This window comes from Aspergillus sclerotioniger, assembly GCF_003184525.1.
Source record: "Aspergillus sclerotioniger CBS 115572 chromosome Unknown BO94scaffold_44, whole genome shotgun sequence".
NCBI classification, from domain to species: domain Eukaryota; kingdom Fungi; phylum Ascomycota; class Eurotiomycetes; order Eurotiales; family Aspergillaceae; genus Aspergillus; species Aspergillus sclerotioniger.
In genome coordinates, this window is record NW_020291034.1 from 146361 (window position 1) to 159793 (window position 13433).

The following is a 13433-nucleotide window of genomic DNA, read 5'->3' on the forward strand; positions in this document are numbered from 1 at the left end:
TGTTGAAGTGCAACTTGCAAGATATAATAGAAGAATACTTAGTTGAATACAACCAAGTAAGAAAGGGGGATGGAATTGATGGAGGAGAGGTGAAGGGGAAAGTAGGACAGGAATGAAGGGAAGAAGAAATTTTGCTGCTGGGGACCAGCTCTGATAAGGCGACCGAAAAAAAAAAAAAAAAAATCGGAGGCTGGCAGAAAAAATCAACAGTACCTACCGCCTCCTGGAATGAGGATAACCCAGGTACTAAGTGGGGAGCTGCGGCCTGCACTAACTTGACTGGGTCGGGCTCCGGCTGGGCCTCCCATTCGTCTGCCGCCGCCCGTTGATCCATCCGGTCGACCTCCAGCCCACACGGTAGGAAAACCATTCTCAACTGTGGCTCCCGAGATAGTCGGGGCTGTACCAAAGCTCAGCCGTCATTGATGGGGCAATCTGATTGTTGCTCGAGTTGCTCGAGTGGCACGAGATGAATATATGGCTCAAGGGTTCGGTACGACATCCTGTGAGGTCAGAAAACCAGTCATCGAAAGCACACTTGTCTCACTATTCTACGTCCTTCGATGGTTATCACGGACTGATACGCAGCAAAAGCACATCATATGTGGTAGACAGTTAGTAACATACAGTAGATGCGAATGCTTGGAAGTGTGTCATAAATTATAATTATACTAAGAGTATCTCAGGGGAACCGACATGGAAACGAAACAGAACGCAAGTTTGCGCGAACAAAAATACACAAACATATTGGGTATGACATAAGGAAAATGACGTCTAGTCAAACGTGGCAGCGTGGTTAGTACATGGGATATATGAGATAATTCAAAAGAAGGGGAGATAATTCAAGGGCGCGCATGGTCAAGGAGGAACTGAGTGGCCTTGGACCAGCCGGAGGCATCGGCCATCTCCAAGACCGTCTGGCCGCTCTCATCATGCTCTGTGAGATCGGCTCCGCCACCCTTCTCGACCAACAGGCGCAACAGCGGGAAATCCCGGTACTCAATGGCCTGCATAATCGCATTCCAGTCCCGGTAGGTCTTGTTGGGGTCGGCGCCCTGTTTGAGAAGGAGTTCGATCATCGAAAAATCGCCGTTGGGGCACCGGCGGATTGCTTTGACAAGAGGCAGGTGTTCACCGGGAGCATTAGGATCAGCGCCTCCTTCCTCCAGAAGGAAATGCACAATGTCGACATGGCGCTCCCGTAACGCCGTGGTCAGCGGTGAGAAAACGCCACCGTTCTTATATTCGACACTCGCGCCAGCAGCGAGTAGCAGCTTGATGCTCTCCAGCTGATTAGCCAGCACCGCCATCTCCATGACACCCTTGTGAGCGGACAGGTTGGTGACCTCTGGAAGCAGTAGCTGGAGCAGGGCGGGCGACTTTACGGCCATACATACCGGCCAATCCTGCCCACGTTGGTTGGGATCAGCCCCATGGGCTAGAAGGTAGCTCAGCATCTCGGGACGGTCTTCGCGGATGGCGGTCGTTAAAGCGGTATGGCCCTGGGCGTCGCGGTCGTTGACGTTCGCACCTCCCTGCTCGACCAGCCACTGTAAAGCCTCCGGATTATTGACTTGCACAGCCATCTCGACGATGCCTGGTGGTTGGTGGAGGTCGGCCCCGGCGGCCAGCAACGCCGGGAGAAAATGTGGCCGATTGTGAGTGATGCACTTCCAGGCTGGATACTCCGAGGCCATGACATTGGCGTCCGCACCGTGGGCCAACAGCAGGGTGACAATGTCGGCGCGATCGTCGCGAATGGCCGAGCAGAGTGGCGTATAGATACCATCCTTCTTAGCGTTGGGGTCGACACCCACTTGCAGAAGGATGCGCACCGCTTCAATGTTATTGATGCTAGTCGCCTGTTCCATGAGTCCCGGGGTCTTGTGAATGTCGGCGCCGCGACTGAGCAGCACCGGCAAACACCGCGGACGGTAGATAGCTGACCACAGAACATGCTCCGGCCCAGGCAGGTTCGGGTTGGCCCCGTGCTCCAGCAGTGCCGTCACAACATTCACCTGGTCGCTTTTGACTGCCTCCAAAAGCGCCGTGTTGCCTTGCCGGCCCTTGCGGTTCGGGTCACAGCCGGATCCTAAGACAAGAGTCACGAGCTGTGGTGGCGCACGCTGACGAATGAGCTCAATCAGCACTGTGCTGCCATTCGGAGTCTCATGGTCCGGATTGCCTCCATGCGCAAGCAATTGTTGCACCATGTTGATCTTGCCGTTCGCAACCGCTCGGCTCAGCGGGGAGTCCTGCCCCGGTTCTGCAATATAATTGGCATCGGCACGATACTTCAGCAGCAAGGTTGCCCCGTCATCAAACGACTCTTCCACCGCGGTGAGCAATGGCGTCTTGCCCTCTCGGTCCGGTGCGTTCGCTTTCGCGCCAAATGAAAGTAGCAGTCGCATCCCCTCAAAGTCGTGCTGGTGTACGGCCTCGTTGAGCGGATGGATATGCTCTCCTAAGTCAGGGGACACTCCACTATCCAGCAGCTGTTCTAACAACTTGTGGTTCCGATTCCGGACAGCGGAGGCGAGGGCGCTCCGTAGTTGCGTGGCACTAGCCGCGCTTGTCCGGCTAGGGGTGCGATGGGGCGCCCTGGGGAGGGGGTCAGCGGAGCGGTGATGCGTGAGGGTGATGGGCCCCTGGATGTCGCTTTCCGGTGCCGTCAACGTTTCTGCCCCAGAGGCGCGCGAGCTTGTCCGGGTTTGCTGGCTGTCCATTCGGGGCGGAAATCGAGGAACAGGCTCGAGAGGGGGAGACGGCGGGTGATCGCGGTCGTGGGGGCTGGACAGAAGGAGGGAGTCGAGGGAGAGAACGGAGGAAAGGTTGTCGTCGGGGGTGAGTTGAGGTGGGTTGCTAATGCTCACCGGGATGGGTGGCAGCGATTCTTTGGGCGGCACAGAAGGGACGGAGGACGATGATGACAATGAAGGCTCCATCTGCTTGTTTCCACGCTCCAGGGCCTTGGTCTTGTTGATGCCCATTACCGACCGACCTTTGGCCATGCGATCGAGCGCCGCGGCGAGTCCTGCGTACCCAATACCCACCGACTCAGCCAGAAGGGGCGATTCACCCAGCGACCAGTGAAATGCTAGGACACTGATCTGGAGGGTTTCGGTCGTCTTCTGGAGCGACTCGCGAATGCGAGCGAGCTCGTGAGTGGGGCGATGCCAGCCTCGCTGAAGCTTTCCCAGGGTGCCACGATGCTCATACTGAATCAATTTGGTGACGAGCTTGTCGAGATGCTGGAAGTCACGATAGGCGGCCACGAATTTTTTGGCCACCTCCTCCACGATGACCTCGGGCAGGGCGCGGTTTGCGACGGTGGAATCAGTAAGACCAGCGTCGATCGCCCAGAGGGCGCGACAGGTGTCAAGGAACGTCTGTGACAGCTCCCGAAAGCCGTCAGGCAAGTTTTGGACCGTGCTCAGGTAGTCCAGCATGTGCACGGAGATGCGATTGCCCAGCTGGGTGGCCTGGGCCGAGACAGCGAAGACGGCCTCGTGCGCAGCCATGAAGTCGGACAGCCGTAATGGGAGGAATGAAATGAGCGCAGGAAGGAGCGCAGGAAGGAGCGCAGGAAGCAGCGAGAGCCAGGGAGGGTGGCATAGGATTTATTAGGAGCGAACTCCAGGCCGTTTTCCTGGCCCACCACCGGCTGAAATATCGGCGTGGGGGAGGACCAACCACGTGGAAGATGCAGCTGTGAATTCATTTCATTTCTCTGGGTGGGTTTGCGGTAAAGTTCGACGGACCCAAACGTTTTCCTGGCCAAGGTAGTTGGAAGTTCAGCTGGAGGTGAACCGGTGGGCAAGGTGAAACCCTGCGACCAGTGGGATCTGGATCGGAGAGGCCAGGAACCGGTTCGTCTCCACCCCGCAGGATCTAGATCCTGGGTGGAGTAGTCGTGCCTATCAGTAATATGGAATATCAGTTCTCAGTGGTGAGTGTCCAGCCAAGGGGCAAGCCTTCCCGATGCCCACCAGCTGACGATGGTCGCGAGATCATTGGGTAGCCGCCATAGGGAAGTTGAATCTACACGGGTAGTAGCTTGTATATTTATGAAATGGTAGAAATTAGATAATCTATTTATTCACAATGAAATACTAAAGTTATTTACCCAGTCACTGTGTGCATACAATATGTGTAGATTCGACCTTGTAAATTCGCTCTGCGTAAATTCAATCTGTAAGAATTCAACCTGCATGAATTCAACCTGCATAAACTCAATCTATGTAGATTCGATCTGCATAAATTTAACTTGCCTGTGTAGATTTGACCTACATAAATTTAATATGTCTGTCTAGATTCAACCTGTGTAGATTTAATCTGCATAAATTCAATCTGTATAGATTCAACCTACGTGAATTCAACCTGCCTGCATGATTTGACCAGCGTAGGTTCAGAATAAAAGGCAGCGAAAGATCAGCAGGCAGTGATCAACACAGTCAAAGGTCAAAAACACCAAAATATGTTTTTTCATTCGCCATAGAGGGCAAGTTCTTCTTTTCAAAAAGGTCTGCCTCAACATTCACAGCGATAAGATAAGGGAAGACGCCTTGTCGATCGGGTGTTTGAGGTGTAGATAGTAAGTCGAGTGTCTTACCGAAGTTGTCCCTGTGGCGTGGCCGATCCCACCATGTTGCATTGTTTGCATCCTGGACAGGGGGTTCTTTGTTGTGTTCGGTGAGGGCGAAACGGCATCTTCCACGACTTCCCACACTGATCTGCAAGCAAGACCGAGTCAGTCTCTATTAATTTAAAACACCTGATGGAAGGCCAACAATCGCTTGGTATGGGTGTTAAATTTCACTCCAAGCGTCATAACTCTGGATGGAGTCTCTTCCTCGGCAAGTGCTCCCTTCCCCAACATCATGCACGAGAGTTGGAACTTGAAACACAGCCTTGTCTGGTTTTCTTAGCAGTGACTACTATGAACTAACTAGATACTAGTGCTGTGTTACAGTCACTAGACGCAATGCCGATTAGTCAACCCCGCTGGCTCTCGTTCGCAACGGGCCGCCACCCACGGGCGTCTCAGCCTGGTTAGGAGTTAGGACACCAGCGAGTCCGGCGAAGATGACGGGTTCCCACAGGAGCACATGCCCATGCTCAAGGGCCAGAATTGAGAATATGTCGGCACCCACGTCCAACGGATGATCTCTCATGACAGCCATTTACATCCCCCTCTTGCCGTTGGTGGTTAAGCGGTCTAATCTTGCCGCCAAGGCTGGATCTTCCTCCGCGTCAGGCTACCGGGACAGGCTTTTTACAAAGCTGGAAAGCGATTCCTGCAGGTCACCGAGACTACAAGGCTGCCGTCCTTGCCCTTGTTTGCACGCCATCAAAAATCCTCCTGGGCTGCCTTTCCGCTGGCTGTTATGTATCATGACTCGGGCCTTGCCTGCTCGAAATCTGTCAAACATCCACTTGTCGCCAGGAGAGTTTGATTACACTCGGGTTGACCATACTGGTTTCAGTCTTTATGGGAATGAAACCCCTTAGTGCTAACCCGCAAGCAAGGATCAAGGTATTACGCTTTGAAGATTCCGGTTTGTTCGAATTCCATGCGTGTTGCCCTTCGGCGATGATTGGGCCTCAATGCCATTAATCCACCGCAAAATTAACGTCATATGGCGGGTTGCGAGCTACGCGGAATGCTTGCCAATGAAAATTTTGAAATTGGTTGAAAGAAGCAGAGATAGTTTTGTGGGCTTGCCATCCGCTCATAAAATATCGCCGTAAACAACAGGAGCAGCAAGAAGAAATCCGAGCTTCCTTGCCTGAGATTTCCCAATGGAGCTTCAACAACTCGTCTGGAAATTGTTCCTTCGTTGAGAAGAACTGAAATACCTGATAGCTACCAAGTAGTCAATCTACCGTCAATTAACCTGTGCTCTCCCTATGGAGTCACAATGTTGAAGTCGGGGTCACCCGGGTCGAGAAGGCGTGACAATGTGTGAAGTACACTGCGATCGCCATCAATTTGGATACCTGCCTTCTCCAGAGCCTTTGGATGAGGCCCGTACACCACAAGTGCAGGAAGTTGTTTTGTTGTCCCCGTCATGGTCACGTCGGCAGTACCAGGCTGCGGAGCCGTGCTGTATACAAGGGCAGCGTTCGACAACCACAGACGGTAGGTGACTCCCGCGTCGCTGACAACCACATCAATAGCCAGCTTCTTATCCCAGGCCTCGGGACCGTTAATTTGAATGGCGAGAGAGTCAAAGACCATGTCGGGCGTGAGCTGTCTCGCCACATCATCCGAGGCCGACTGGGTAGGCGTTCCAAAATTGCCACTGCGCAACTCGGTTGTTCCGGATATAAAGAAGTTTCTCCAGGTGCCGTTTTCCGCCCCGTATCCGAGCTGCTCGTATACGTCGGCGAGGAGATTACACGCATCGGGGTTCTCAGGGTTCGAGAAAACTGCGTGATTGAGCACCTCGGCTGCCCAGCGAAAGTCCCCCGAGTTGAATGCCTCGCGGCCCTTGCGGATCAGCTCTCTTTCTCCGCCCGCGAGCTCGACATAGCGCTTGGCCCTCTCGACGGGCGTGTGTTCCCAGAGATGGGCCGGGTTGCCGTCAAACCAACCGCAGTAGCGCTGGTAGATAGCTTTGACGTTGTGGTTCAACGAGCCATAGTAGCCGCGAGAATTCCAGGCCTGATCGAGCGCAGGCGGGAGGGTCAACATCTCTGCGATCTCGGGACCGTTGTACCCCTTGTTTAGCAGGCGGAGGGTCTGGTCATGTACATAGGCGTAGAGGTCGCGCTGGAAGGTGAGGAACTCTCGCACGTTGTCCGAGCCCCAGGTCGGCCAGTGGTGGGATGCAAAGACCACTTCGGCTTCACTCCCGAACAGATCGATGGTCTCGGTCAAGTACTTGGCCCAGGAATGCGGGTCTCGGACCACAGCTCCACGGAGGGTCAAGATGTTATGGAACGTGTGAGTGGCATCCTCGGCCGCGCATAATGCTTTGAACTGGGGGAAGTAGATGAGCATCTCGGCGGGCGCTTCAGTATCCGGCGCCATCTGGAACACCATCTCGATGCCGTCAATGGTTTTCTTTTCACCCGTGCGCTTGATATCCACATTGGGCGCAATGAGGGTGACGGTTCCTGTTGAGATGGTCTGGCCGAGTCCGGCACCGATCTGGCCCTTGGGTCCCTGGTGGAGGGCCGCGCCATACATGTACGCGGCGCGTCGACTCATGGAAGTTCCCGTGAAGACGTTCTCCGAGACCGCGTGCTCCAGGAAGCCCTCGGGGGCGAGGATCTTGACGTCATTTGTTGCGACGTCCTCGTCGCTGATGAACCCTTTCACACCGCCGAAGTGGTCGGCGTGCGAGTGCGTATAGATGATAGCCCGGATGGCCCTGTCGGTGCCACGCTGCTCCCGGTAAAGAGCAAGTGCAGCGGTCCCGGTCTCCTTGGAAGTAAGGGGATCGATGACAATAAGGCCCTGTTCACCTTCGATGATCGTTGTGTTTGAAAGGTCGAGCCCGCGAACCTGATAGATGCCTTCGGTGACGAGGTACAGCCCATCTAGATGGGCGAGTCTGGACTGGCGCCACAGACTCGGATTGGCCGTGTCTGGCGAGTCGTTCTCCAGGAATCCATAAGCGTCATTATCCCAGACCACGTCGTCTTCACTATTCTTGATGGTGTTGGGCTTCAGACGGCCTCTCAAACCCCTACCCGCATTGACAAAGTCTCTCTTGTCATCAAACGGTAGGCTCTGTCGGACTTGCTTCTGCTGATCAATGATAAATTGAGTTGCATCCTTTGGCTGCTGCATATTGTCGAGCTTGTGCTTGGATCAAGTACGAAAGTAAAAAGATTCTGTGGTTATGTCCGTCATGATCATAGCTAGATCCGCCATCTTTATACTGATCCAGACAAGCATTTCCCCGCTTTCCCACAACCGTGAACCATCTGGCGGTCATCAGCTCTGCATACTTCCGATACGAGATTTCCTTCTACGGTGTAACCAAGAAGCAGAATGAATGGAACAATCCATCCACCTTTCCTAAACAGTCAACCGAGTTAGTCACTATGTACGAGGAATCATCATGCTGCCTGCATCAGCTGTACTCAGTCCTGCGGTTCTGCATGCAGGGTTTCCCTGTCCAACAACCCGGGATGGAATCTGTAAAATGCAGACCCCCCTCCTCTAGTCTCGTATATCTTCTTCTCAATCACACAATGCTGACTCTCTATACGGGCTAAATCGTATGCGGATGCTGTCTAATAAAGAACCAATGTCCCACAGGTGTGGAGGGGTCTCAGAACTCAACTCCCGTGTTAATACTATCTCCACATCTCACCAAGAACTATTCATTTTACACTATCCACTAATCATTATCTAAACCATGGATAAAATCACCAGGTACCACTCACTACCTACCTACCTACCTACCTCCAACCCCCCCCCTGAATCTTCCCCAGAAACTACTACCCCCCAGTTAACTCAACCCACCTCACCTCCAGTCGCGCGCAGCTCACCACCGCCATCCAATCCCACCACTCCTTCATCCTCATCTTCTCAGCCATATGGAGTGGTATTAGCGAATCAACCAGGAGGAATTTCGAACGGTAAATCATCAACCTACCTACCTACCTACCTCCAACCTATCCTTTCCCCTCCCCCTCCCATCTTTTTTATCTTCCAACCCACCCAGAAACTACCACTACCCCTACACTTATCACTGACTTATAAAAAACATAAATCAAAAAGAGTCGGAGCCAAATACCCCACCCTCTACCAAGCCTGGATCAGCACAGACGATAACCCCGAGCTGGCGGGTGATCTCAATGTCAGTAGCATCCCAGCCGAGATAGGCTTCAAGGGTGGTGTGGAGGTGGTGAGATATATAGGGCCGAAAATCAGTGATGCGGAGGTTGAGGAGTTTATTCGGGAGGTTCTTTGATTGGGTTAATTAATTGATAACTTTTGATGAGGGGTGGGTGTTGGATGAGGAGGGAGGGGGCTATTGTAGGGGAGTACGAAGAATGAGATGTAGTCATAGGATAGGTAAACGAGTGCTGCTAGGATATATACTATGTAAAAGTCTATGTAAGGGTCTAGGAATTGACCACCTCCCAATCAATCCAGCCCACATTCCCCACCTTCCCATCAGGAAACAAAAACACTCTCTCTGGGTCACTATACCGCGCATATTCCCTACTATCTAGCAGCACCGACACCTCGCTATCCTCCCGTCCGGTCAGGTTAAATCCCGGGCCATAGGCCTTGTACTCGGCCATTAGGGTCTCATTGGCGGACCAGCGATCTTCCCAGTTAATGTATCCGGATGGCTCGATGCTGCCGTCCTCGTAGGTATTGGCGAAGATGGATCGGTGCAGAGCGTTCCATGGACGACCAAGAGCACAGGATTCCTTGATGTCTGGGGCGATGGAGATGTTGGCGGCTCGGACGGTCGAGTCGTGGATGTACACCCCGTAGTTGTTGGGGACGGTTGTGTTGGTGCCTTTCCAGGCGGTGATGCCGCCGCCACACGAGCGGAGGAGGATCTGGGAGGATTGGACGTACAGCGTGCCGAAGCCGTAGAGGAAGTCGGTTTGGCCGGCGAGAATGGATTTGTACATGTATGCGGAGCCGAGTTTGCCGATGTAGATCTGGGGGAGGTGGGTTAGTGGTGGGGAGAGGGTTGGAGAGGGGAGGGGAGGGGAGGGGAGGTACGGTGTCCTGGTAGGAGTAGAAGCCGCAGTAGTAGAAGCCTCCGTTGGAGCGGCTGAAGCTGATGGCGTGGGCTGGGCCGGCGGAGTACTCGGAAAAGGTGTTGCGAAAGTCGATGTTGTAGACGCGGAAGTTGGTGTTGCCAAACGGTGTGTCTGCTGGCACGGGGTAGCCGGTGGTGCCGGATCCGGTCAGACTGGCGTCGAGGGTCGGGGCGACGATCATCACGCTGAACCAGACGTTGTCGAGGGAGCCGGAGCTGTCTTGGTTGGCGCCGGCAAAGGTCAGGTTGACGGTGTTGCGCGCGGCGTCGGTCAGCGCACTGCGGTCTGGTTGCTGGCCCAGGAGGGTGATGGGACCCGAGCGGGTGATGTTGACTTGTTCATTGTAGGAGCCGGACAGGAGGAGGATGGTCTGGGAGGAGTTGTCGTTGGGGAGAGAGGAGATGGCTGCTTGGAGGGAGGTGAAGTTGGACAGCGGATGCTCGGTGGTGGACACCACGAGAGTGCCTGGGGGACATTGCAGAGTGATTTGGCATTTTTCACGGGCTGCGGTGGTGAGAGAGCTCGAGGATGACTGTCTCAGGGCCGCCGAGTGCACCAGGATGGCCTGGAGGACCAGGAAAAGGCCGTAGAACAGCATGATGTAGGATGGGAGAAATTGATCGTCGTGGTGTCTCCATTTCCAACATCCTTGTCGCCGGGTTATAAAGATGCCCGGAATGCGGGGGATGCGGGGAGCAGTCAAGCTTCTGCATAATACCCCGGATGATAGTTAAAATCACCGTATGATGCCGTCGGAGAAAAGTGGATGGCGCCGGAGAAATGCATTCCACCTGTCGGGTTGCTTGACGCAGAAGGTCGGGCATATCTACCACTCTCCGTTAGTTGGATACATCCATGATGGTCCGATCAGCCTGACTTACAACTCGGCACTAGATCAACGTGACAGTCTCTTTCTCCCTCCTCCCAATGATCTTTCCAAATTTCCCGACGAGAATGAAATAACCTACCCTCCTGTATACCGGTCCCGTCACCGAATCCCCTCGCCTGGCTATCAAGCCGCCAGTTGACGTGAGGCGGACAAGCCGGCATTCATGCGTCTCATCGTCAGCCTCTGGGTCGTCAATTAATATCATACAAGAATCATCCCTAACCCGATATGTTCCGTCTACCTGTGGGATATCCGCAACGTCTGCCAGTATTGTCAATGCAGGCACCAAGGTTCCCTCCGTGGGACCTGGAATCAGCCTCCAACTTTGAACATGCACAAAGTCCCTGTCCGATTTGGTCAAGGAATGCACCTGGCATCCATCCATGGACGCCCAACTCCAACTCGGGACCGTGATGGATCTGCCGTCATCAGCTTGCTTCCAGACGACTTGAATCCTTCTCGGCGGCCGAGTCGAGTTGGCTTTCATCGCCCAGTCCAAACTGTAAGACAGCATACTCCAGAAATGGCCTGCGATATATTCATCCTGCATCGCGACCTCCCAGCGTCTCGCGAGGGCAGATATCGCGAGCAGTTTGTCCTTCTCGGGACAAGTCAACTTGCGATTCGTATATTCAGCCACTATGTTTGCCCACTGCTTACGAAGGGTTTCGATATCGGTTTCACGTGCACAGGGTTTATCGGAATATGGATCCAATCCGCGAATAAGATGGTTCTGACAGGCAGGTCCAACCATCGGGAAGAGATTCACATGCATTCATGCAGTCGAAACAGTCCCAGAAAAGCTGCCCAACGCCAAAACTGACAACTCGCGGTGGGAGAATGCGTTCCTGCATGGCCCACGCACGGGACCAAAGGGGCTGGTTGTAGAGCAGATCGGCATAGAACGTGGTGGAATAAACCACGCACTTCCCACTATCTGACGAGAATTCAGTCGATGCCACCTCGAAGGGCAAAACCAAGCCGAGAGGACCACCCCCCAGACAGCTTTGATGCGGGTTCTCGGCTCGAGCAAGAGCAAGGGTCAAGATGCTGTTGGAATACACATCTACCATTTTGTGACATTCGGAGAGCCAGTCTTCGTTGGAAGCTTGGCCTTGAATGATACATAGAGCATCGATCCAAAGATAGCGGATCTGGATTTCGCCCAGAGAGAGTTTTGAATGAAGCATGTCGCTTCTTGAAATGCCGTGGGAAGGCGAGAGATGGCGACGCCTTTCTTCAACTCCTCGCATGTTGAATCCTCTAGCCGAAGGAATGTTGGGTCTTTGCCCCAGCAGTAACTGAGAGCAATATAGGGCCCTTGTGGCTCCTCTTCGGCAGTGATTGTGAGGCGCACTCTGCCCTCTTCTAACTTCAGAAGGCGCGTAGGATAGATTGTTGGATTGGTATTCTTCTGGCAACGCACGTGGGACTTGAAGCACTCAGCCATCCACCTCTGCGTCTTTTTAATGCCCTGGTCAAGCATATCCTCTGTAAGTCTCTCGCGAATGTCGTTGACAGCTTGGACCTCAAGGCCTGTCCGAATATGACAAGCATATTCACCTTTTCGCCTTTCATCTCCGACTAAATCAAAGACAATGAAGACGAACCCCGTTGAGCGATCAAAGGGCGGGATGCTGACAAACAGGAAAGGAAATTCCAGCAACTCCGCAGGAGGACCGAACTTTTGATGTACATGTACCCACAGAGGGGCGCAAATGTAGCATCTCTCTTCTTTCGCAGTGATGAGGGACTCCAGAGTAGTGTGGTGGTGATCTTGTCTTAGTTGGAAGAGCATAGCAGTGCATGTATTGCACAACATGGTCCGCGAGTGGATTCTAGCCTGCTGCGCTGAAATGGGGTTGGCAAGAATAGTTGGTCTTCCCTCATCGTGTATCTCTCTTTATCAATGTCAGTGTGCCTACCGCAGCTACAAGCAATATCAGTATTCCAGAAGGAGGCGGGACATTGAATTTGTGGCGAAACACCATTGGTTTAGATATCTAATCGAAGCGCTAGACAGGGGAACACGCATGAGCTAGTAAGTCTTCTCTGCTGCATATGAAGCCATAATGGAGGGCCCAGCAAGCACATGATTTGCGCTCATATGCCACCAGAAGATGTCATCCTAGCGGGGGGTTCTCGAATATGAAGCCTTTTATAGACCTCAAGTCCACGGCTCTGGACAAGTGTAAGTGTATGGCTATTCACGACTGAATCCGATGGGCAGTCTGGTTCTCAGATAGATCCCCATCTAGATGCCAGAGGTAGAGTTAGCATGAGATGAAATAATAATTCGATGTGTCACAGCAATAATGTGGATGAACCGGATGAGCTCTTCCTCTCCCATGGGGATTGCCGCGATGTTGGTGATCGGGCAACCTGCAGCCTGAGGCACCGAGGTGGGATGGGCCCCACCATCTCATCTTAGTCAACCCAGTCAGTCCCCCAGCGACAACCAGAGTCCCAGACAACACAACATCAACAAGGACAATCGCGCACCCCACCATTAATTTCCAAACGACGCCTATCTATCTAAGCATCGACGACATCGGCAGGCCAAGCAGATAAGCAGATACCAAACCCCGAGAGTCTCAAAAACGCGTCAGATGGGCTGATTGATAGGATCGCTATACGAGGCGCGCTTTCGGACCAAAATCAATAGTCTAGCTGTGGTGGGATCCACCCAAGCTTCCGTGCGTATCGCATCGCAACCCGAATTCAAGGCGCAAGGTCAACAACTGGCGTCGGCCGGTGTCCGAAAGGAACGGCTGGAGGTGGTAGGTGGTGACTGGTG

The 13433-nt window shown here is 53.4% G+C and overlaps 5 protein-coding genes across 5 annotated transcripts; 1 reads left to right on the top strand and 4 right to left on the bottom strand.

Annotated features, from left to right (window-relative positions):
* Positions 1–4454: 4454 nt before the first annotated feature.
* Positions 4455–5183, bottom strand: BO94DRAFT_551047 (uncharacterized protein; the record flags this gene model as incomplete). The annotated part of the gene is made up of 3 exons (XM_025613522.1): positions 4455–4733; positions 4775–4915; positions 5037–5183. The coding sequence occupies 3 exons, from the start codon at positions 5181–5183 to the stop codon at positions 4455–4457; spliced, it is 567 nt and encodes a 188-aa protein (XP_025462215.1).
* A 527-nt stretch (positions 5184–5710) lies between these two features.
* Positions 5711–8297, bottom strand: BO94DRAFT_301969 (alkyl/aryl-sulfatase). Its single transcript, XM_025606752.1, has one exon. The coding sequence runs from the start codon at positions 7799–7801 to the stop codon at positions 5909–5911; it is 1893 nt and encodes a 630-aa protein (XP_025462216.1). The 5' UTR covers positions 7802–8297; the 3' UTR covers positions 5711–5908.
* A 1-nt stretch (position 8298) lies between these two features.
* On the top strand, positions 8299–9015 carry BO94DRAFT_301970 (thioredoxin family protein). Its single transcript, XM_025606753.1, has 3 exons — positions 8299–8392; positions 8494–8598; positions 8741–9015. The coding sequence occupies exons 1-3, from the start codon at positions 8376–8378 to the stop codon at positions 8931–8933; spliced, it is 315 nt and encodes a 104-aa protein (XP_025462217.1). The 5' UTR covers positions 8299–8375; the 3' UTR covers positions 8934–9015.
* A 72-nt stretch (positions 9016–9087) lies between these two features.
* Positions 9088–10345, bottom strand: BO94DRAFT_560949 (putative pectin methylesterase; the record flags this gene model as incomplete). The annotated part of the gene is made up of 2 exons (XM_025614188.1): positions 9088–9642; positions 9707–10345. The coding sequence occupies 2 exons, from the start codon at positions 10343–10345 to the stop codon at positions 9088–9090; spliced, it is 1194 nt and encodes a 397-aa protein (XP_025462218.1).
* Positions 10346–10637: 292 nt separating this feature from the next.
* BO94DRAFT_551051 (uncharacterized protein) lies at positions 10638–12458 on the bottom strand (the record flags this gene model as incomplete). Its single annotated transcript, XM_025613523.1, has 3 exons — positions 10638–11369; positions 11461–11686; positions 11707–12458. 3 exons carry the CDS (start codon positions 12456–12458, stop codon positions 10638–10640), a joined length of 1710 nt encoding a protein of 569 aa, XP_025462219.1.
* Positions 12459–13433: the final 975 nt, after the last annotated feature.

Bases quoted from the DNA above. Each gene is read 5' to 3' on its own strand.
- BO94DRAFT_301969 (XM_025606752.1), bottom strand. From the start codon at position 7,801: ATGCAGCAGCCAAAGGATGCAACTCAATTTATCATTGATCAGCAGAAG.
- BO94DRAFT_301970 (XM_025606753.1), top strand. The intron at 8,599-8,740 runs GTAAATCATCAA...TAAATCAAAAAG, and splicing joins ACCAGGAGGAATTTCGAACG to AGTCGGAGCCAAATACCCCA.